Source organism: Eutrigla gurnardus (genome assembly GCF_963514095.1).
Source record: "Eutrigla gurnardus genome assembly, chromosome: 20".
Taxonomy (NCBI): Eukaryota; Metazoa; Chordata; class Actinopteri; order Perciformes; family Triglidae; genus Eutrigla; species Eutrigla gurnardus.
The window spans coordinates 19,497,714-19,522,636 of NC_139931.1; the positions used below are offsets into that span (position 1 = coordinate 19,497,714).

At 43.2% G+C, this 24,923-nt stretch overlaps 1 protein-coding gene across 1 annotated transcript; it reads left to right on the top strand.

Moving 5' to 3' along the window:
* Positions 1–24,029, top strand: brsk1b (BR serine/threonine kinase 1b; the record flags this gene model as incomplete). The annotated part of the gene is made up of 18 exons (XM_084037728.1): positions 1–107; positions 282–422; positions 1,548–1,664; positions 2,016–2,049; positions 2,423–2,491; positions 3,695–3,841; positions 7,978–8,009; positions 8,824–8,988; positions 13,525–13,622; positions 13,762–13,912; positions 14,327–14,387; positions 15,617–16,223; positions 16,591–16,639; positions 18,379–18,502; positions 18,612–18,713; positions 19,490–19,598; positions 20,301–20,390; positions 20,924–24,029. Coding segments are annotated over 18 exons (2,427 nt in total), but the record flags the coding sequence as incomplete, so codon positions are not given.
* Between the last annotated feature and the right edge of the window lie 894 nt (positions 24,030–24,923).

Genomic DNA, 24,923 nt, shown 5'->3' on the forward strand with positions numbered 1-24,923 from the left:
TCTGTCTCTCTGTCCATCCAGGTGGAGAGAGAAATAGCTATACTTAAACTAATAGAGCACCCTCACGTTCTGAAGCTGCATGATGTCTATGAGAATAACAAATACCTGTGAGTATCTCTTCATCGCTCGCTCTTTTCCTCCCCTCTGACAGTCGGAACCACGTTTGAATCTGAAAGGGATAGTAGCTTCTAGAACAAGCAACTGAGATAAATGACCAGCAGACCTCCTGTTCCCGGAGACCCATCCCTCACCTGCCTCCCTTGTCTGACCCCCCCTCCCAGGTACCTGGTTTTGGAGCATGTGTCCGGTGGAGAGTTGTTCGACTACCTGGTGAAGAAGGGCCGGCTGACTCCCAAAGAGGCCAGGAAGTTCTTCAGGCAAATCATCTCCGCCCTCGACTTCTGCCACAGTCACTCCATATGGTCTGTTGTCCTGAAACCAATTCTTCCTGGTTTTTGTCTCTCAAGCTGTTTCCGGTGTTTACCTGAAAATGAGTCAAAATGTTTCATTACCTGTGTGTTTTAAAGAGGAGCTATGATGCTTTTCTTAAAGCCTGAAGTCCATGCTCAAAGAGAGTCCCTGTCCCCCACGGGAACTCCTGAACCGCTTCAAACGCCTCAATTCAAATCTGGTGATGTCACTAAGTCGCTCATTAGCATCATATCTGCTCAGCAGCTAGTTAGTCCCGCCCTCAAACAAAGGTAGTGAGAGCGAAGCTGAGCGTGGAGATACATGTTGAGAAGACAGATGTTCTTTGTCTGGACTTCACTATTCCCGATATTTCTGACAAAGTCACCAAGCGGTCCAATCGCAAGAGTGGGCCTGCTGACCAATCAGAGCAGACTGGGCTTTTTGGAAGGGAGGGGCAGGAACTCAAAGTGAGTGTTTCACAGAGAAGCTGAGATGAGCTGCAGCAGCAGAGCAGGATGGGAAAAAAAGGCTTTTGAGTGTTCAAGCATTTAAACATGTTCGATCAGAATCTTCCCCTGACCCCAACCAGTTATCTCTGCAACGCCTCCACTAAACCTAAGACCCCACTCCCACCGTCGCTTTAGGAATAACACTACACGTCAAACAGCTTGGGGGTTTTGAGGTGGGTAATATGTGGTACTTACCCCCCCAGCACAGTGATGTACTGCTGTGGACGGGACGGCAGGAAAAGCGGATCAATATCAGCATAAGTGTATGCTATGTTTAGAATATTTTCATGGCTTTACCTTGCCGTCAGACAGCTATACGGCCCGTCTTTCTGACCGGGAACTTCAGCCGTTATCTTTGCTGCTGCAGCTGCCAGAATCCATTAAAAACCCAGCTGTTTCACCTTCCGGAACACGGGAGGAGCTGGTCACGCAACAACACAAGCTAACCATCAAAGCAGCAGCAGACAGTTTCCACTGACGGATCACTACACTTTAATATACGGAGAACTCCCTTTAGATCGAATATTTACATATTTACAGGCAAGGTTGGCTTGCTGTTGATGGCCTGGAAAAATACTTTTCATTGAGTCTCTCTCTCTCTGTGTGTGTGTGTGTGTGTGTGTCCAGTCACAGAGACCTGAAGCCAGAGAATCTTCTCCTGGATGAGAAGAATAACATCAGGATAGCAGACTTCGGCATGGCCTCGCTGCAGGTCGGGGACAGCCTGTTGGAGACCAGCTGTGGGTGAGTACTGAGTTAACATGAGCATGACCGTGGACTGTGTGTGAGTCGTGGACATGGTCACCGTTTGGTTTGTGGACTACGGTTTTGAACATCAGCAGCATTAATGCTCCGCCGTGCTTATTTTTTACATAAGCGGCCGCTTTGTTCGCAAAAAAGCTTCACGTTTTTAAAACCTGCCCATCGAGGCCGACGCGGATTTGACAGATAATGAGCGAGGGATTGTCGCGTTCTCCTGGATTCACATATTCATCATATATTAATATTAATAATACATTTCTACACCAATCAGCACATGTTCTGTTTTATCTGCATGTTTGGTTGGTTTAATAACAGCGTCTTCTTTCTGTACAGATCCCCACATTATGCTTGCCCAGAGGTCATCAGGGTGAGTTACTTCCTCTGTGTGTGTGTGTGTGTGTGTGTGTGTGCGTGCGCGCGCATATCTCTTTTTAAAATGTTTATTTGTGCATAGTAATATAAAATTAATTAAATAATTAAATAAAAATGTAAGCATATCTTTTTGTTTGTTGGTGGATAATCATACAAACATAATTGTGTGATGTCATAGAAACATTAGGATATGAAGAGGTGAATTAAATTAAATTAAATACAATTAATGAAACAAATATGTCATAAAAGTATATCTCTTACTTTGTTTATTGGTGCATATTAGGATACGAAGACAGGTGAACGAAATGAAATGTATGAAACAGATGATAAAGCAGATGTGTGACGCTCCTTCATTGATGTGTCATCAGGGGGAGAAGTACGACGGTCGCAGAGCCGATGTCTGGAGCTGTGGAGTCATCCTCTTCGCTCTGCTCGTGGTGAGAACATCCTTTCTGTTGGTCCACTTTTAGTTGCTTTCTCTCTCTGCCCTTTGAATGCTGCAATTAAAGTCACGTAGAACAATACACATAGAACACACAGTCTTCCCTCCAGCCAGATCATCAGTATTAAGTCTTAAAGGTACCTGACTGACAGTTGGTGGAGATGCGATCAATGTGTCGGCGTGAAGTCGGAAGAAAAAGACAAGGATGTAGACAGAAAGAAACATTTGTGAAGCCGTGAATATAAATATGATACATTGTGTAGGACGTTCCACAGGGAGTCCTTACAGGAATAGTTCCACAAATCAACGTTATATCTGGCTTTTTATCCATAGTTGTGGTGAATAAACCCCCGTGGAAAAGAAAGTGAATTTTAATTTTACAGTTTAAGTCCTGGCTGCAAGGTGGTGTAGTGGGTAGCACTGTTGCCTCACAGCGAGAGGATCCCGGGTTTGATTCCCGGGTCGGCCCGGGTTCCTTCTGTGTGGAGTTTGCATGTTCTCCCCGTGTGAGCGTGGGTTCTCTCCGGGTTCTCCGGCTTCCTCCCACAGTCCAAAGACATGCATGGGGATAGGTTCATTGGTGACTCTAAATTGCCCGTAGGTGTGAATGTGAGCTTGAATGGTTGTCTTTCTCTACATGTCGGCCCTGTGATAGACTGGCGTCCTGTCCAGGGTGAACCCTGCCTTCGCCCAATGACAGCTGGGATCGGATCCAGTCCCCCGTGACCCTGAATACAGGATAAGCGGTAGAAAATGGATGGATGGATGGACTTTAAGTCCCGGTGACGTGGAAGTTACTCTATTATTATAATTCCCCAGTTGAGAGGAATGTGTAAGCGATGTACAGTTGCAAGAGGGATTTAATTCAAATCCTTTGCATTTGATTGGACGGCTAAAAAGTGGGCGGACCTACAATGTAGCATGACATGTAGCGACAGCGGACAGTGTCTCCACACTGAATTATTGCTAAAAGATGAATAGATGGATGGATGTCATGATATTATTTGTTGAAATTGGTCGCAACTAGCTCACGTAAGCACACGACATATTTAGCTTACTTTGATTTATCTGCATAGATTGTAAAACAGTCACATATGACCAGGATGTGATTTTCATTTCATCTCGACACACCGACCCACACATGCTACATGCAATACAACACCTGCACTATTGAATCTCTGTGTTTGTGCCTTCCCAGGGTGCCTTGCCCTTCGACCATGACAACCTGCGGCAGCTTCTAGAGAAAGTGAAGAGCGGGGTATTCCACATGCCCCACTTTATACCTCCTGACTGTCAAGCGTTGCTCAAAGGAATGATCGAAGTCAACCCTGACAAGAGGCTAACGGTGAGTGTGTGTGTGGGGGGGGGGATGTGCTGCTTTCCCAGCTGAAACATTAGGAACATTAAGTCCTTTCCAAATACAGCAGTGTCGATACTATGACTGCATGATATCAAGTTTTAGCATCGACGTCCTCTAAGTCAAACATGTCAAGCTTCAACTATTTCCTGCTCAACATGAAGGAAAACTCCCTTGAGTCTCATGTTCATGACTCATCCAGTATTAGTGATGAATGAGCTCATGAGTTTCAACTATATATTTTTACACTTTTCATACCGCCTCTCCACAGCAGGATCCAAACTTTACAACCCTTTGCTGAGTGGGAGGGGCCTGTAGCGATGTCGGCGACCCACCTTGAAACACGCCACGTCTCGTTAACCATGCTTTGTGCGTGGGAGTTTTCACATCTATATAACCACGGTTTTTATGGATACAGCTTATTTTTACGACAGCACAACATTGTTTATAGACCTGGACTCCTAACTTTGCTCTCAAAGTGCATCAAATTGACGCATTTGTCTTCAAAATGTACAAAACTGCTGTATTCTTTCATATTGCATATAGAACAAAAAGCAATACTGCAAAGTCAGTTTTGTTCCAAAACCATGCAGCCCTAGTCAATGCACTGAGGCAAACATTAGTGTCAGTCGCTAAAAACCTGTTTGACTATAAACATGAGGACCCGAGTCAGAAAGTACACCTCAGCATTTCTACTGATGGCATATCTCACCAGCATAAAATTGATGAAAATCATTGATAATAAACCACATATTTAAGCAGTTTGAAGTGGGCTGTTAGAGTGAATCTTATTTATATAGCATTATAGAGTTTGGAAGGTCTTATATAGCATATCCAAAACCCAAACCATGGATGTATAAAGAGAACAGATACAGTGTTGGAGACTTCACTCCTGTGGAAGTTGCTCACTGGCGGATGAAGCCAAAGTGCCTCCTAACTGCACGCTCACATGAACTGTACTTCATTATAGTCTGTTCGTATGTGAAAAATAGTACTTAGTATCGTGGAGCATCTTACCCTAGCTATCTAGCTTATACTAGCAACCTAGCAATCTGGAGTGCTTGAAACTTGTTCTATTGACATCCTTACTGTACCGACAGCCACACGTTGTTTGACTTTCTTCTGACAAATGTACTTATTGGAAGTAGCTTTGGACAAAAGCGTCTGCTAAATGCCCTAAATGTAAATGATTCCTCAGGAAATAATTATCGTACATATGTACGTGTCGGCCCCATTGGCATCAGGTTACAGATAGTTACATTTCCGTGGGCTCTTCATGGAAGCTTGGCATAAATATGTACCAGGACACAGGCGGTCAAAAAAGCTGAGACGGTGCTCACGTTAGCCTCGTTAGCTAGCGAGCTACCGCTGATGAAAATCATCGGTTGCCATCTAGGAATGAGAAGCCTTTTGACTGTTTGAAATGTTGGCGAAGTAACAGTAACTTTCTTTAAGATTATTTGATTGCAGGTATTTACAAATTGTGTTAGTTTTAATGTGGCTCTGCGTATCATTGTATGCAGATATCTACCTTCCTATTTCCAACGGGATGATTCCAAATATCATGTTGTAACGGTCTCTTTGAGTGATACAGGCAGACAGGCTGAAAACCAATGAACTACCTGCTAGCCTGTATTTCGACAACATTTTTGGTGTTCGGAAAAAGCTCATATTAATTTTCCAAGCAAATTTGGTCCAATATTTTTGTTGCTTTGAAAAATTCTTTAACATGCTTCTTTCCCATCCCGTCCAAAATTGTTCCGTTTCCCATTTCTCCTGAGCCTGGTCCACATTTAACATTCTTGTTCCATCGTACACGAAGCTTAGGAAGCGGTCACGTTGCACCGCAGCCGTTTCCATGGCCGAGTGGCCTGAACCAGACATTTAGGAGGGGGAAGGAAAGGAAAGACACGGCCCCGGGCTTTGCTTCAAGACGTGACCGAAAAACTGACGCCGGCACGAGACCTTAGAGAGGGAGGAGGGAGGAACGGAGAGAGGATCGGGCCGGTGTTAGAGGCAGCAGGAGCTTTTATTTCTCTCCTCAAAGGCAGATTATTTGGAGACGGGACTCGTGGGAGGCAAGATGATGGAAGGAAGAGAGGCATAAATATATGAATGAATGGGATGGATCGAGTGGCTCTTCCCCTTTCGCCTAAATGCCAGCCCTCCCTCCCTGAAAGCAAGACTCGCAAAGAGGCAGATGGAGGGGAGAGGGTGAGGGTGAGGGGATGAATAGGCTGAGTGAATGGACAGCCTGCAAAATCAGGTTAGAAGGAGAAGTCGGGATGAAGCGGGCGTGCCGAGTGGAAAGGAATCCGTGCTGGCAAAGGCAGAGAGACAACCGTGATAATGTGGTTTGTAGAGGCTGCTGACGGAGAGAGAGAGAGAGAGAGAGAGAGAGAGCCTGGTCATTTAGTCATTATGCTACAACAGAGCAGATTTAATCAAAGCTGTGGCTTCATCTGACGAGCTGTTGATTAATGGAGCCTGAAACCAGGTCAAACCATCTCTCTTGCTTCCTGTCTCCCTGTCTGTCTGTCTGTCTGTCTGTCTGCTAGTCGTCTCTGTGGAAACATCCCACAACGCAAAGGAGATGGATCGGATCTGTAACTAGCATACACATCTTGAAGTCTGACCTTTTTTTATCCTAGAGAGGTTAAGCCACGCCCCTTTTCCCGGTCCCCCCTTATTCCAGAACAAATGTGTTGATCCCGCTTGAATTGTACCATGAATTCCACATGTGATGTCAATTAAAGAGGACCTATTCTGCTCATTTCCTGGCGCATCCTTGCATTTCAGGTTCCTACTACAACATGTTTACATGCTTCAATGCTCAAAAAACACGTTTTCCCATCAGGCAGTGCTGCAGCAGCTCATCTCAGACTCTCTGAACACACTCTTTTTAAGCTCCTGCTCCTCCCTCCCAAAAAGCCCAGTCTGCTCTGAGTTTTCTCATCCAAAGTAAGCTCGTCTTGCTAGCTAGCGAGCTAACTGAGCTATGTTCCATAACGTTATCTTAGCTGATGTGTTTTACCTAGCAACTCTTTTTATCAGCTGGGTAGAGAACGAAGGAGCGAGAACAGTTGTTGACCATCACGGTACGAAACACGAACATCGTAGCTTCGGAGAGAGACGTCACTTACACAATTACATATATTCACAGTCTGATACTTCAACGGTTCTCAATGTGTAAAATCATCTTTTAAATCGACGTGTCATTCACACCACGATTCACACAGGTTCATAACTTTATTTATCTCTTTTAACATTGACTGCTGTACGTATTTTTTCCAAATAATGTCCCATGGTGGTTTGCCAGAAAGGCCATTACTTTAGCCTCTCTATGGCTGCTTGCTGGTTTGCTCTCTACATGCATTAATCCGACCCTAAGAGATCCTGTGCATTAGCCTACTGATGAATGGCTACAACTGTACGCTGCTCAAATAGAGGGAGAGTGTATTTTTGTAGGCTGACCCTGGACGTTAGCATCGCCCTATTTTCCATTTTTGGAATATTGCAGAAAAAACAAACTTGTAATCAAGATTATGATAAGAGTTTAGAGCCGTGCTTGCGGTGCTAGACTGTACCTGAGCTAAATGCTATAAGACTTTACAGCCATGCTCCCATTTACTTTCCTGCTGATGATTAGCAAGTGTGACGTTATTTTAGCATCTTTAGCTAAGACGCTTAAATAAGATGGGGAACGGGGTTCCATATCTGGGTGGAGATATGAAACTAAACACAAAGTACAGCTGAGACTGATGGAAATGTCATTAGCTTTGCAGGTATTTGGTCACAAACCAAACAGACATGCCCGATGATGATGGAGATAGTTAAGGTATTACAATGAACCTCTTCGAGGTCATGACGATTGGCACCAGATTTCAACAAGCCATTCAATATTTGTTGTGATATTTTACAACATTTATTGTTTTCTGACCATCGCTGTACAAAAGAGCAGCTCAAATAGCATTATGAGAGGAGGAGGTTGGTTTTTGTTTTTACACAGTGTTAATTTGGACGGCAGGTGTTTCAACTGTGTTGTTGTATCATCGTAATGTGTAAATAGCAATAAGTGGTGAAAATGTTGATGTAATAATGTCTTCTATTTTTGTTTATTACAGCTAGAAGCAATACAGAAACACCCCTGGTACCAGTAAGTATGACATTAATTACCTTTTTAAACACTTCCCCTGTTTCCTTTCCAACCAAGCCACTCTCACCCACACCCCTCTTGTTTTATATATCAACAAAGGGTTTACAGTTTCAAGACGAGTTCTCCCTCTCGTTAATTTGAACCAAGTGAAATTCACATCATCAGGTTAATGTTAACATTAAAATCCGCCATGCCCCAGAGAGTGTTCTAGATATCGGTATGTTACACCAACCATCTGTATTTCCTGTTGTCACACCTTCACTTTAATAATGTCGGCCTCTTATTATTGTGTGTTAGCTGTCACACAACATACCTCAAAAATACTGCACATACAGTATTTTACATATCCAGCCGACTGCATTCATGGACACAAAAAATTATGGTACCGCTTTCTATGAAGGTCATGTATATAACGCAACATAGGCACATTTATAACACATTATAATGTATTTATAAGGCTTATAATTCATCATAAATGTTTATCATCATGCATGACACCTTATAACAAAGTTTAGAAAGTATTATAAGTGGTGGACATAATGTTCTATAAGTTCAGCATTCATAACGCTGTATACCTCCATGCCCAGTGTTTGACAGAAGAATCTGAGTCCTGGATGTAACACAGCACATGATTATTATGATGCATGATTATAAACATTTGTAACGACTTTAGTAAAGCCTTACAAATGCATTATAATGTGTTATAAATGTTGAAGAAAGTGAAGGACCTGCAGCCAAAAACGGCTGATTTCAAACTGTAGAGCTGTAAGCGTTTCTAGCATTTGTAATCCATGCGCTGACTTCGTCCAATCAGGGGTGGACGCAACGAGCCTTGCCCAGAGCAGCCGCCGCCTCGCCGGGTGTGTGTGAAGAGGATCCTCTCCCTGACGGACCTGGACCCTGATGTCCTGGAGAGCATGTACTCCTTAGGGTGCTTCAGAGACCGGGTCAAACTCACACAGGACCTTACAAGTGAGGAGTGAGTAAATATAACCCATCAAACATTTTCCACTTTGAGTCGATTCTAATATGTGAATGTGTGTGTTGGACTATGTGTCATGAATAACGTCAGTCAAACTGTTTTCTTTTTTTTTACCTTATTGTAAATCTGCTTTATTTCCAATGGCATATATTAATAGACGAAAGTACATTTTTAACAGCGTATATGTCATTACCTGTACTCTGCTGCATTTTAACATGTTTTATCTGGCTAGCAGAGAAAGAAACAGGGGCTCATTTTGTCAAATGGTTGGCTCCTGTCAGATCACATTTTTGAAAATATTAAAAAACAAAACTTATAGAAATGGATTCCATGACCAGTTGAGAGGATTTATTCTTGCATGCCACTGCAATTTCTGTTAAATTCATTTCTGTTGATGTTATCAAATCAATGAGTTAGGTGGAGGACAATGTAATCAGAGTACATTCTCCAATACACTACATCCCCATTGTGGATTATTACTTGACGTTTAAATTATTTCCCATTAATAATATCAAGTACTAACAAGGTGAGCTGAGCTTTTATTTAGAGCTCAATAAATGTTGAGGATCAGTCACACTTTTGTTTATCTTGGGTCTTGTCCCACCCTCATACAATGGGTCTGACGCCCATGGGTTTCACTCAGGGATTCAAAAATTGAGCCCCAAAGGTCACTCAGAAATGTAGTAAAGTTGCCAGATATCGGTACATTTTGGCTAATTTGACTTCTGTGAAGTGGATGCGGTGCACAATCTTAAATTGTATGAGTCCATATCTGCTGCAAGGGGACGAGGAATGTATTCCAGGTTTCGTTTAGAAGTGGGCGGCCTAAATCTACTGACTGGGGGTTTATATCACTGATGATTCCGTAACTTATTTTTAACCCGTTCTCACTGCAAGGATTCAAATAATGCAGCTAAGTCAGAGCTACTTGGTGTCTGACACCGACACTCATTTACTGTGTGTCTGTGATTCACCCACCCGCTGCATCACTGGCAGAACAACCGACGTAGTAGAGAGAGTTAGTCCAGGAGCACTAGGAGGGGAGGGGACTGGGTCGAACAAACAGGACCGTTGTCATGGAGACCGCTGTTTGTGTCCTGTGCCAAACAAAGGTAAAGTTAACTAGAATCGTTTGTGTTGATAGTCATGAGACTCGGAATTTGGCGGAAGATGGAATTTGATTTTGAGAAGACACTATGTAACAAGCTTATATTGACACGCCGTCACTGACATGCAAAGTGACGCTATAGGGGTATGTATAGTATAGTACAGTATAATATGGTATAGTACAGTATAGTATTGTACAGTATAATATGGTATAGTACAGTGTAGTATAGAACAGTATAATATGGTATAGTACAGTATAGTATAGTACAGTATAAAATGGTATAGTGTAGTATAATATACTGTAGTATAGTATAGTACAGTGTAGTATAATATAGTATATGGTTCAGTACAGTAGCCTATAGTATAGTACAGTTTAGTATAGTATAGTACATTACAGTCTAGTACAGTATATTGTAGTATAGTATAGTATAGTACAGAACAGTACAGCACAGTACAGTGTAGTATAGTACAGAACAGTATAGTATAGTACAGTGTAGTATAGTATAGTGTAGGGATATCCCGATCCAGCTTTTTGCACTTCCGATCCGATACCGATATTGTTGCTTTTAGTACCGGCCGATACCGATACCGGCCGATCCAAGCATGTATTAAAGATTAAAGATATTTACTTATTTTGTCAGACTCATTTGGATCGGGAGTCCGGATCGGGATTTTCCAGTTCAGGCCGATCTGATATCGATATGCATTTTTTTGCTAATATCGGCGGCCTATCCGATTCAAATATCGGATCGGGACATCCCTAGTATAGTGTTGTAAAGTACCATTTTGAATAGTACAGAACAGTGTAGTATAGTATAATGTAGTATAGTACCATTTAGGATAGTACAGAACAGTATAGTACAGGACAGTATAGTATAGTTTGAAGCTTTTTAGCACTGACCAAGCTGCAGTATTTCACACAGTGGAGTGAGAAAGTGTTGCTCATTTTAACTTAAGCAACGTTCACAAAGCAACGTAGGTAACGTAGCCAACTTAACTTTTTACGTACATATACGCCTAATTAAATGCGTTACGTAGGTTACGTAAAGTTACTCCATTACCCACCTACATACGTATGTTACATAACATTACTGCGTCACTCATTTACTTAACTACGTTACATAGATTATGTAATGTTACTATGTCATTAACTACTACGTCACAAACGTACTTATTTTCACCAATCCACCTAACCAATTAGTTTCCGGTAAAAACAGAAAAGACAGTGTTTGCATGTAACAAGTGAAGACCGCCACTAGGGGGAAACCTAGAGCGTCATAGTTTGAGGCGTCGGACCGTTGACCAAGCTGCCGTATTTGAAAAGTTGGGAGTGACAACATGTTGGCTTGCATGCATACTGAAAACAAAGTGCATGATTGTCTGTGTAGTTAATTTATTTTCTCTCACTCTCTCTCTCTCTCTCTCTCTCTCTCTCTCTCTGTCTCTCTTTGTCATTGCGGCCAGTCAATTACTTAAATCATTAATCTGCCTGGCATGGCAGGAACAAGAGCAACAATGGCTCTTTTATCTCTAGCCCCCCCAGTTGTGTCCCCCCTCACTGACAAACTGATGAGGTTTCTCACTACACAACAGCAATAGCATACGCGTTTCAGACTCTTTTAGCACATTGTTTTGTGTTTTTGTTCCCAAAACATTTGTTTTGATTGAGTCTCTCAGTTCTCATCGTTTCTCATGAACTCTCTGTACACCTGACTAGCACTTAACAGCAGTCAGACAATCTCAGCAGGTAGCTGGTGAACATTGTGTAGCATTTAGCAGCTAACGGTTCATTCAGTTAAAATTGGAATCAAAAACGTGAATATCGGGCTTAAATTTGCCAGAAACTCAAACAGTTGTCATGACGCAACTGATTGCTAACACATAATTTTATAAGGTGACAATTTGTCGATATTGTTTTTACAGTTTGTTAGCCTGCCCCCAAGTGACCCTCAGTAACATTACAACCAGCTTGGATAATACATCCAAGCTGGTCATTGTTTACAGTCCGATAAGCAACTGAGATGAATGGAGCTGATCGACAGCATCTCCAACTGGATTGTTGACTCCGATAACGTTTGTTTATCTTATAAAAAGCTAAAGCATCATCAGACGGTAATCAAAGGGCTCCAAGGTTTCGTTCAAAGCGTTCCACCTATATTGCTTTTTACCTGTAAGCAACCAAAGCCCGCTCAAATGTGATTGGTCAACTCAGACTGCAAATGGAAACCAGAACACTCATATGCAGATATCCGTCTCTACAGATTACTCACAATATGACATGACCAGACCCATGGGCGTCGCCACCATGCATTGACACCCTTTAAAAAAAGTTGTTTGGACCCCACCACATTTGCCATTAAAATATTAGTGCATGACGGGTCTAATTTGTCCAGCGCTCTTTTCATTCAAAAATCCGTTCCACTTTATGAGTAAGAGAATACCCACAGCAATAGGAATCCACTCCGTGTTCTCCTGGTTTCCTACACACACACACACACACACACACACACACACACTCACACACACACAGCACCAAAGGAAGTTTGCTTCTTGCAGCTACTTGGTCAGCAACAGGGGCGGACTGGCCATCGGTCATATTTTAATTTCAGACGTTACATCATGAATCATGGACGTATTAAAACAGGTGACGGTACGGCCCTCAGCCGCAAAACACCGCTGTTTAACTAATCAACAGACAGCGTTAAACGCTGGAGCTCTGGCCCGGCAGTCAGACAACTTGGACTGGTCCACTTTTTGTTCAATCTGATTGGCTCAGCCTGACCCTCTGCCAGGTCACTGACTTCCCTTTGAAGTTACACAGAGAAAATGAAAAAATGTTGAAACGAAAAAAAGTGGTGGAGATGAGAAAGAAATGGGTGGCCCAGATAATTTAAGTAGCTGAAAAAAAAAGTCTTGTGTAAATCAGCAATGCACTCTCAGATTAATATTTAGGCTATCATGTGTATGCCACTATATGATATACACTGTGCAAAAGCTTGTTTTGATTCTGTAGTCAGTGTTACTATTGCAAAGGCATTATAAAAAAAAGTATAACAATGACAGGCCTATTTAACTCTCATGTTCATTTCTAGGAACAAGAGACATTAGATATGGAAGAGTCATTCTTGCACCATAATGTGGGAAATTGCATCTACTTAATTCCAAAATTTTATGGGGGAGGACGCCCAGAGCCCCCCCTCCTCCCCCTAGAGAGGACCCTCTCACATATCAAATGCTGCTGACGCCCCTGACCAGACCATCCCACGTTCTGCCATTATTTACACGTGAACTTCCATGAGGGCGCCAGCTGCAGATACCAGGAGATTTGGTCCCTGACAAGCCTCTCTGTTTCCCTGCCAGTCAGCAGAAAGCTTCCAGCGTGTCCCCTGTCTTCTGACCTGGCTTTGTCTGCATCTTGTCCTGCAGGGAGAACCAGGAGAAGATGATCTACTACCTCCTGTTGGACAGAAAGGAGCGTTACCCCAGCTGTGAAGACGAGGATCTGCCACCCAGATATGATCTCGGTGAGAGCACTTGTTCTGTTTTGACAGTCCCTCCAAAACAAAAGGGCACAAACTTGATTATGGAAGCAAATATTTACTTTCCTTTTGCTTATTAAATTCATATTTACCTTTTTTTCCACTAATATCTTTGCCCTCCAAGACCCACCCAGGAAGCGTGTGGACTCCCCCATGCTGACCCGTCATGGCCGCTGTCGTCCAGAGAGGAAGAGTCTGGAGGTCCTCAGCGTCACAGAACAGGGGTCTCCCACACCACCTCGCAGGGCCCTGGATACTAATGCACACAGCCAGAGGTAATTACCCGCACCATCATAGGCTGTTTTTTAATTGATGGATTGTCGACAGTCAAGTTCATATTACAATTACAAGTGGGAATCAAAGGTTAAGCCCCCGCCCCTTCCGGTGGACCACCATGTGACTTTATTTTGTGACAAGCCGAGCTAGCGGCCCATTGAGCGGTTTCAAACTAAACGAAATGATACGATGATCAAATATGACTTTCTTGACACGTCAAATTGACAGTGTGTAATTCATGGTACAATTCAAACAGGATCAAAAAAATGATTTGTCTCTCGTCCATAGTTTTTCTGAAATAAGGTCCAATGGGGGACGCCGGAGAGGGCAGGACTTAGCCGCTCTATAAGAGAAGATAACGACAGAAAACGTTTTTATCGATGTGACTCTTATTGTTTGCTGCTGTCTCCAAGGTCTCGCTCGGTCAGCGGGGCGTCCACGGGTCTGTCCTCCAGTCCGTTCAGCAGTCCCAGGGTGAGAACGTCACTCTCTCCAACATGCATCTCAAACTACATCTTTATGTGACACAGCTACGACAGCGGATACCTTCGTTCTCCCAAATAACCTCTCCCCAATTGAACCTCCCCGGCCTGATCTGTGAAATGTGCTGTTCTGTAATTGACATCACATAATCTGACTTAATGCTTACTCTCATGAGAGTGGGGATTGGTGCTGAAAGCCGCATTAATTCATTAAAACTCCTTAAACGACATCAAATGTTGCATTTTGCAGCAATGGGGTGAAAAGTAATTCTGCATATACTTTACATTCAGTTTCACACATTTTACTGAGCAAAGGGCACATGTTATCTTTCTATAATTATTATAAATTTGCAAATCATAGACAGTATTGCAGTTAAAGTAACAATTGACAAGGCTTCCATTACATGTATATCTGCACATACAGTAAAGATCAGACTTTCATATTTACTGTCATATTTACCCTCCTTATAATGTGCAAACACATTTGATCATATGTTTCAGTTGTGAAAACAATCCAATGAAAAAAAACAGAACCAACCATGAGCTGATTATACCTTAATATGTCTTATTCTTCTGTGCATGATTACAAATGCGATGAGCCACAGCGTTGCCCTTGGCGACATGTTCCTTTACTATGAACGCAGGCAGGGTGGTTTATCTCACATACACCATCCCGCTGCTGTAAATAATAACAATAACAATAACTAGTGCTTAAATGAGCCTGGAAACAAATCATTTGCATCTTCAATAAGAACGAGTGGTCTTCTCTTTGTATTTGTTGACAGTGAGGTTTCTCCCTCAACTAGTAATCCAGAAGGCCACCCATGTTTGTCTCCTAGACTTTTCCTGTTGAACACACCCTCAACACTGTGAAGACAATATGCATTATCAGCAGCTTCAATATAGAAATATCAGTTTTGGCCATCAAAAACACAAAAGCAAATATCCTGTGTCTCTGATAACTCTTGCTCTGACTGTCCCTGCTAGCGACGCCTTTCCATCATGCTGTCATACACATCGCCATTTCAGAGACGCACCACGCCGCCTCGTACAGACGCGCTGGCGTGACCAAAACGCACACACGTGACCCGCCTTCACGTCGGCGCGTCTGATCGAGGCTTGTTGAGGAATCCTTTCCATGAACCATAATTCATGACCATTGCTTTCTGTCATCTGTCCATCCCTCCTTCTCCCCTCCGTCTCTCTCTGTCTGCCCATCAGAGCCCGGTCTTCACTTTCAGCCAATCAGAAGTCACCTCCGCCTCATCCTCCAAAGACCCCAAACCAGGAAGTGCCACCACGTCTCGGCCCGCCCGCCCGCCACCTGACCCAAAAACACAGACCCTGCCCTCAAAGGGCCAGAGCGACCGACCCCATCTCCACTCCATGAAGTCCCTCCCCCTCCAGACCCCGCGCTCCCCTTCCCCCTCCCCCTCTCCCCTCATCTCCCCCATCCCAGGCTTCTTCAACTTCCCCTCTCCATCCGTCTTCAAGTCCAAGAAGGCCCACTCGTCCTCTAACTCCTCTGCCACCCCTCCCCCTGTGTCGCAGGTCACGCCGCAGGGCTCACCGCTGCCCACCCCGCTGGGCACCCCTGTGCACCAAATCCAGCACCCTTCCTCCACCACCCCACCCTCCTCTTCCTCCTCGTCTTCTTCTTCCAGAGCGGATGGAGCCGGCGGTGCCTCGCTGTCGCTGACGCCGCCCTCGAGCCCGGGCGGCAGCGGCGGCCTGGCCGCCTCAAGCTCCGCCCACTGGAGGACAAGGCTCAACTCGTTCAAGAACAACCTGCTGGGTTCGCCGCGCTTCCACCGGCGCAAGCTGCAAGGTGAGTGATGCTGACGATGATGATAATGATGATGCTGTGAATCCTCTCCACTGATGGAGATAACACATTCTTTAATTCTTCAACCGTAGGAGGAAGTGGCATATTTCTCCATGAATGTGACCTCCATGCTTTAAACCCTCAGTGTTTTACTCTGCGTTCACATCGGAGATAGAATCTATTCTTACCAAGAAGCGGCCATGTGGCCCCACAGCCTGCGGCTGTGTTGACTAATGTCTGTGTGATAATCTGTAATTAAGGCAATTAGATTAGGGCCTGTCATCAACATTCACTGCCCTTTTCCTTTTTTCTCCCTCTCTCTCTCTCTCTCTCTCTCTCTCTCTCTCTCTCTCTCTCTTTCTTTTTTTAGTCCCCACGTCAGAGGACATGTCCAGTTTGACTCCCGAGTCCAGTCCAGAGTAAGTCTCTATTTGGCTTTAATCCAAGTGCAATACAACATTCCAACATTATTTATTGTGACAATCTCCCCAGAATGTCCATTAGTAGCATTTAGAGCTCCCATGCTTCCCAGCTCCAGAACAGAGACGTGTTTGTCAACTACTGACTACGACTAACTTCCAAAATCAGGAAAAAACTTGATTCATTTTCATGATCCTAGTCTAGAAGCATCAGCTTCACTCATTTCTTCCCTTAGCTCAGTACTCACAGGAGACACATCACGCTCATTTCCAGGGCCATACTTGTACTTGGGGATTCTACGAGAGCATGTTAACATGCTTTAATATATAATGTATAATGAATGTGCCTGTAGTGACCCTCTGTCTCAAACACTCACACATTTTAACTCCTTTCTCTTTAAAGGTACGTTCACACCAAAGACGAGGCAAATTTTTCAAATTAACGCTATTTCATTCAAAGTCAAAGATGCCAATAGATGCACCTTTGTTCCGGGTATGGGGAGACTTGAATCACATCGATGCACACGTAGAAATGTTTCAACGCAAGCAAGACATTTGTGCGACGCTGTGATGCAAAAGCCTTTCAGCGTTGAGATCCTCCAGCTCACATTGGTACAGAGACCAAGTCCAGACTGTGGTGGTCCATGTCTAGATGACGTTATTAAGTATTGATCGATCCAGACTCCATTCAGAAAACAAGCATTTTAAAAGGTGTTGCTCATCGCCTTGCAGACAGACCTAACGAAGCATGACATCGGACTTCTGACAAATTGTCGTCATTATGTTATTTCAGCATCCTTTTCATCTGTTTATTAACATTAAATCACAACAATGTTTTTTTAGGGTTCATACAGCTTTAGTAAACCAGCCGAAGTGCGTCTTGCTATTCACAGTGAACACAGGTCAATGAAATCCATGAGAACCTCTGGGTGATGATATCAACTCAGACAGGACACAGTGATATTTCAGCCATGATACATGAAACCTACATGGAGGTAGCCCCCCCCCCCCCCAATTGCTATATCAATTCTGATCCTTGGATTGATGCATAAATGTTGTTATTTTGTCGGTGGACATTACATAGAAATGTATTTCTTTTGGCATGTGACCTAAAAGGGTTAAAAGGGCATTTTTTCATTTGAGCTCGACCTTAAGTCTTGGGAGTTATATCATCTTGATTTATCCGCCCTGAGTGTGTGTGTGTGTGTGTGTGTGTGTGTGTGTGTGTGTGTGTGTGTGTGTGTGTGTCTAACTTGCCTCGAGCAGTCCATGTTGTATTTTTGTATCTAAGGCATCTCACAATAGCTTTCTGTGTATTTTCTATTTAACGTTAATGAAGAAGGACTTTCACTTGCGCTGGTCAGAGAAGTTCACATGAAGTGATTGTCATCATCGTGTTCATGCTTCATATTCACCTCCAATCGCATCATACCAGTGACACGTTCACCACTATTTCTTTGAGTCCACATTAGATGTGTTTGTTCGGGGTCGTTCTCCCACGCAGCAGAATTTTCATCACCGCTCACATTTTTTCCCTGCCAAATGTAACTGTATAACCATCAGGATGCTATAAATAGTCGATTCCTTGACGTCGAGTGTCTGTGACTGAACACTATGTCAGCCATTATAGGCCAGTTTAAAAATAACACATTCAACCCCGATTCATTGTGTGTCATTTGTACTCGTTATGCGTGAACGGAACTAATCTGTCGCATTTCAAACCCTCGTTTCATTTGCAGACTGGCCAAGAAGTCCTGGTTCGGGAACTTCATCAGCCTGGAGAAAGATGAGCAGATCTTCGTCATGATTCGAGACAAGCCGCTCAGCTCCATCAAGGCTGACATCGTCCACGCCTTCCTCTCCGTGAGTGCGATCGAGCTTAGAGAAGCCTCAACGACTTCCAGCATTATATATTATATATATATATATATATGTAACTATGAGTATTTCATCGACCTTTTCTCCTCTGCAGATCCCGTCGCTCAGCCACAGTGTGGTGTCTCAGAACAGTTTCCGGGCAGAGTACAAGTCCTCCGGCGGTCCCTCTGTCTTCCAGAAGCCTGTCAAGTTCCAAGTATTAGAACATCTTTGATTTTTGGTTTTTACCTCTTCAGCCCCAACACTCCATTTATTACAAATACATGTTACAACGTTCAAACCCATGGGAGTTTATTTAATCTCAGCGCGTGATGCATGTTTTAGTCAATCATGAAGTTCAACAATTTACACCTCAAACTTTCAAGCAGACAACATTTAAGCAGAATGTATGCAGTGGACACATGATGCTTGTGCGTGTAGTGAAATAAATATACATCCATGTTGTCAGATGATATATGACTTCACATTGCAAGCATTAGATTTATTGTACAGCTTTAAAGCCACCATGTAGAATTTGAAAATGTCCAACTTTGGCGCCCCCAAGTGGTAGTGGTAGTAAAACCCAAGCACAGAGTGAGAGAGTTCCCATTCCAATCAGCAGGCTGGTTAGAGCGTAAAGCCAAGCTTGTTCTTTGTGCTGCTCGTAAAAATAAGCATTGGGCAAAAACTAAAAAAATGTACATACTTCAAAAAACTTTACTTGTGTTGAGAAATATTACGCCTATGTTTCTACGTTAAGAAATGTTTTGGAAAAATTATGTTTTCTGTTTTTATGTATTCAAATTTGATGAAAACACACCAAAAACGTAGAACACAATTTCAATACTTTAATCATATTTTAACCTTTTAGCTGAAGTTGAACAGGCTTTCACCATATATCGTTCCAATACCTTACGAGTGATGTTTTTTTCTACATTTAGAATTATTTTAAAAGTATTTGAGCATCATGAACTCTCATCCGTCCTCCTGCAGGTGGACATCGCTTTCTCCGAGGGAGAGAGGGAGCGAGAGAGGGAACGAGCGGAGAGGGAAGGGAGGCGAGAGATGGGCATCTACAGTGTCACCTTCACTCTCATAACAGGTAGGAGGATGCGTTCAGGAAGCTGGAGGTGTAAGACACTCACACGCTGTTGTGGGAGGGGCTGTACATTAAGTACAATCTCAGTGCAGTAGATGTATTATTGGGTATGGTTATATGAAAAAATAAAATAATACAACATCCTAAAGACATGCGGCGTGTCTCCTGCCTCTGGCCAAAATGAGGGGTAAACAATGTGGAAATACTCGCCTGAAAATATTTTACGTCAAAACTTTTCTTACCGATAGCGATGGGAATCAGTAACAGTTGCAACGTTCAAATTGATTTGCACAGGCAGAGGAGCAACGAGCGGGATCCTCACGTCTGGCAGTCCGTCTCACGTAAAGCTACTGGAAGCTATTTCATTAAGTCTCTTTTAGTGAAACGTGAATTTGAGTTCCCTCTGGAAAACATTTACTTGCTTGTATATCAAGGGCTTTTATTGTGGAAGGTAAGAAGAGTGGTTGGAAGGTGTGATCAAAGTTTGGTGTGTTGGTTGTACATACAACGTGATCTGTTGATGCTTCTGAAAAATCAGTCATCAAAATTTGCACTCATGACAGGTTTTTTTTTTTTAAATTTGCAATTTATATCCTCAAAGATACATTTCTGTGTATGTATTCAGAATTAGAGTTTCAATGTCAACCTTTTTAGGCTTTAAACATTTAAAGAAATTCCAAATGAGTTGATTCTCTCTGCGTTCAGGTCCCAGTCGCAGATTCAAGAGAGTAGTGGAAACCATTCAGGCTCAGCTCCTGAGTACTCATGATCAGCCTTCTGTGCAGGCACTGGCTGGTAAGTAGCACAAACACTGACACGCACACACACACACACACACACACACGTGCACCGTTGTGTTCTCATGACTTTTGGGGCCTTCATTTCCTGAAAATGTACCCTGGGGCAAGGGAGGGTTTTTTATACAGCACATTTCAGCAACAAGTAAAAACATAAAGCACCAAATGCCAAATGAAAAATGTAAATGAAACACATTATAAGAGCACAATTAAATACAATTGGAAACTACCGTAATATAACAACCAAGACAATAGAAATAAAAACTAGCTAAATAGAATAAGATGTGTATACAATACAAGAATAAAACTTACTGTGCACTGTAAGATATTATCGTTCCAGATATTTGGAGCATACAAATTGCAATTGTCCCCATTTGGTCCCAAAAAACAGGCGAGTCCCCACAATGTGAGTTTGTTATCAGATGTCCCCACGTGACACATAAAACAAGCACACACACACAGCGACATGGACCAGTAGTTTAGTTGTGATTCACGTGTCTTTCTCCCCGGTTTTACCCCCTGGCCCCTCAGATGAGAAGAACGGGCAGCTCTCCCGCCAGCCCAGCACTCCTTCGCGTCAGAACTCCCGGCGTTCGGAAAGCGGATCCGAGCGGGGAGAGAAGGAGCGCCCGGCGGCCGACGGGGGCAGCGGAAGTGGGAGCAGCAACGATGCCACCGCCTTACAAAGGCGAGGGTCGGGGAAAGACAAGACCAGACTTCTCTCGTCGTCCAACGGGACGCAGTCTCATCCCTGAAAAAGAATGTTGTGGAAGAGAGGCGAGGGTCATCTGCCTGGCCTTTTTCTCTTCCTTCCCTCCATCCTTCCCACATTCTTTCCTCCCCTGTTTCCTTACCTCCTGCCTTGCTTCCTACCATTATTCCAAAGCAATGGGACGAAGGAGCGGGACGTTTTTCCTTGAACCTGATCGAGGGATATGATGGGGAATCCGCCCACACACGGCTGATTTTTGCAGAAATGTATACTCGTGTGGGGTGGTGGAGGCAGGTTGAGCTGATCTCTAATCAGCCTGGATGTTCAAAAGGTCCCACCTTTCCAGAGAAATACAGGAAAAGCTCACAGCCAGGAAAACACGTTGTTCACCGACAAATCAAGAAAGCACAGGACCTTCCCACCGACCAATGAGATGCAATACATGGCTCAAATCCAACAGGAAACCTCCATCAGTCAGTCATGTGGCACAGGAAGACACGGGGCCCCAGACAGACCCCTAAAGTCATTCTCTTTTATCATTTTCTCTCGCCTGGATCATCACGTCTCTCCAACACCACCTGACCAAACATGTTGATTCACATGAAAAGGAAAAACCCACTCTCCCCCCCATCACTTTGCAGATCGACAACAAATGTGTGTTGCCGAACAAAGCAACAAAAATGAGGATGTTTTTTGAGAAAGAACCACAGGGAGAGTCTCAATTTAGGCTTGATTGTTAAAGTGGATTGTATCGATACGATAATGAGCAAACGCAATGCTGTGACTTTAACAATCAGCTTCTGAGAGCAGAGAAAAGTGACGGAGAACAGATCTGACGTGGCCCTACAGCTAGGTGAATATCAAACTAAGACACACAGGACAACATCTTCAAGCTATGATACCGTATTGCCTTTAACGGAGGAGGAAAAGTGGATAGTTAGGTAGATGTAGCCCCATTTTGAGGACACTAGTCACACCACAGGTAGAATGTCTCACAAGTGAAAACTCACACTGGAGGAGAGGGAGAAGAACAGATAGGTAGGAGGATGGCGAGCAACATGTATCTGTTTGGGAAGAAAAAGGAAGGCTAGGAAGGAAAAACTAGCAGCCTAACGTGAACTAAGACAGTGAAAGCCACTTCTGTAGGGATTTTTCTCAATACAACATTTACATGCCGCATGGAAAGCATTACATACATACTGGCTGTGAAGCAATCCCTTTCCGAGTGCGACTCCACTCCGAAACTAGCATGCTAACATCGAAATGTTCCTAATTCCCAATCGGAAATGTCAACTGGAACGTCGCCCAAAAGTTGGGATTTCTGAATCGGAAAACTCCCAACTACCAACCTCAACCTCAAATTTCAAGATGGCTGCATCAACAGTAAAACGGCTGCGTCAATATGCAGCTAATTAGGATGTCTGTATTATTTGTATCTCATTAAGTTGCTCACAGTACTGTCAGATGACGACATGTTGCTATCGTATTTGTAAGCCCCAAAAAACTGGCAAAATACATTCTTATCAACTGGTACGGCTAATAATGGCTAACAATGGCTAACCTGGCTGAAGCAAACCCCAATAACTTAACGTTATGTTTTCTTGCTAAGTCACGGTGGACTTGCAAACGCATGTAAGTCGCTGCTGTACACGCCAAGTACGCGCCAATATCTAAGTCGTTATTATAAGTGCAAACGTTTCTGAAAGCTCCGATATATGTGACTGGCTACTTAATAGTACAGAAGTGCCTGAAAAAGCTAACCAATCTGGCGGCTTGATGTCTCCCAATCCATATCAATGAGCAGAATGATGCAGCGTTCAGGCAACGTCGCAACATTTCTGTTGTTATTTTTAGCAATGGGTAGATATCATCGCTGTCAGAATTTCCAACTACAAAAAGGCTGACGAAATTGTTTTTTCCCTTGCCTGACTCCCAACTCTTAGCTAACTCACTGTTTTTCCTCATATTAGTTTCAGCTGAACTTTCGGATGCATTCATGTAGTGCGGATTTAGGAAGGGACCACTTCACAACCGGCATGGAGAGGAGGAATTATTACAGTGACCGATAACTCTTTCAAAGTACACATGGGCATGTGGTTATTGTATGAAAAAAGTCAAAACTTATCCTTTAACTGAGAAGACAATTCAAGTCCATGAAATGACAGGAATTGAAGGTGAAGGGAAAGTGTGATTAGAATAAAACGGCTGGTCAAACAGGATGACCACGCCTCTTTCCACCCACAGTTAGGCAACCGGAACCCTTCCTATGCTCCTTTTCACTTGACAATAGATGTAGAAGGATGCAGGCTGACGCCAAAGCACCAATTAAAAGCCTCCTCAGGAGAAAGAAGGAGAAAGAGATAGTGAGAAGTAAAAATAAACGTCTGTTGTCATGAAATCACCGCACACATACTGCCTGGAGGGAGTAAGAGGAAAAAGGAAGCCACACATAAAGATTGAAATTCAGCTTGCTTTATTTTTTACTTTCCATACCTTATTTTTTACTACTCTGCTCCTGTCTTTCTCTATGTGTGTTTAAAAAAAGAAAAAAAAAGGTTTCGTGTTTGCCACCAGCAGAAAAGTGGCAACCATGTGAATGTCAAAAACTCGTTTGGAAAATATTGAGTGTAAACATGTTTGTGTTCCATATATTTATTGAAAATGTATTTATTTATCTTTTTATTTATCTATTTGACATGTATTTTGTTAAGGGTGGGATTTTTTTTCCTCATGAATGGAAAAGCAAGGAGGTGGGTTAAGATGGGGAAATGTGACTTTGAAGTTGTCTGACCACGTTTCCTTGAGAAAAAAACCTGAAAAGCAACTCCTCTACTTTTTCTTTAACATTCCGCAAAAGATGCTGCACAAACACCTCCCTGCTTTACATTGTGTTCTTAATTTTGTTCAGTTCATTTTTGTGTTGTTGGCTGGGGATAGCTGTTCACATTTAACGACACCAGACAAAAAAATTACACATAAACAATGAGAGATACGTTTATTTATTATAAGTTATTTTATTGTTTACTCATTTGTCCGTGCTAACTTCATTTTATTTCATCTGAAATTACGCTTGAGACAAAAGAGTGCTAAGCTGCTGAATTTGTTAGATAAAAAGATGTCTGGACGTACATTACAAAACACGGTGGCGTGGCACTTGGTGGATGGCGATGCCGGTTTTGTCAGTGGGTCCACCACATCGGTGCGGGCTAAAATATCCGTAGAAATAAAATAGGAGTAGGACAATGTATAAATGTAGCCGGAAGGCCAAGTTTATGTGTACCATTGCCATTGCAACCGGGGTAGTGGGCAAACGTCCGTATGAACAGAACCGGAAGTTGGCGATTAACCCGAGTCGAGGATTTGCCGTAATGACGAAAATGAGCAGAAAATTGAACAACACATTTTTGTCACAGCGTGGACAGCTCATTTCTATCATCAGTGACAACTTTGGCTCATTTTCTGTTGCCATTGTGGAATTAGCTAACTAACTAGTGGACAGTTAGCTAATTAGGTAGCCTGCTAATACCGCCATGCTTTCATGCTACATTAGTCATACAAAATGACTGAACGGGCACTGGATCCCTCTGGTCCCTCCGCCTCACAAATGTTACCCACCGTTCCAGACAAGGAAAAGCTAAAGAGCCACGCATCTGCTCTCTTTACGGCCCCACTGATGTGTTGTTGCCATAACAACTAACAACAATTGTCCTTTTTCTTTTCTACTAGTCAATGGCCATTCTACTTCAATGGAAATATCTCCATTCATGATGCCCAGAGAATGAACCATAATCATGATCCTCTGACTTTTCATCTTGCACA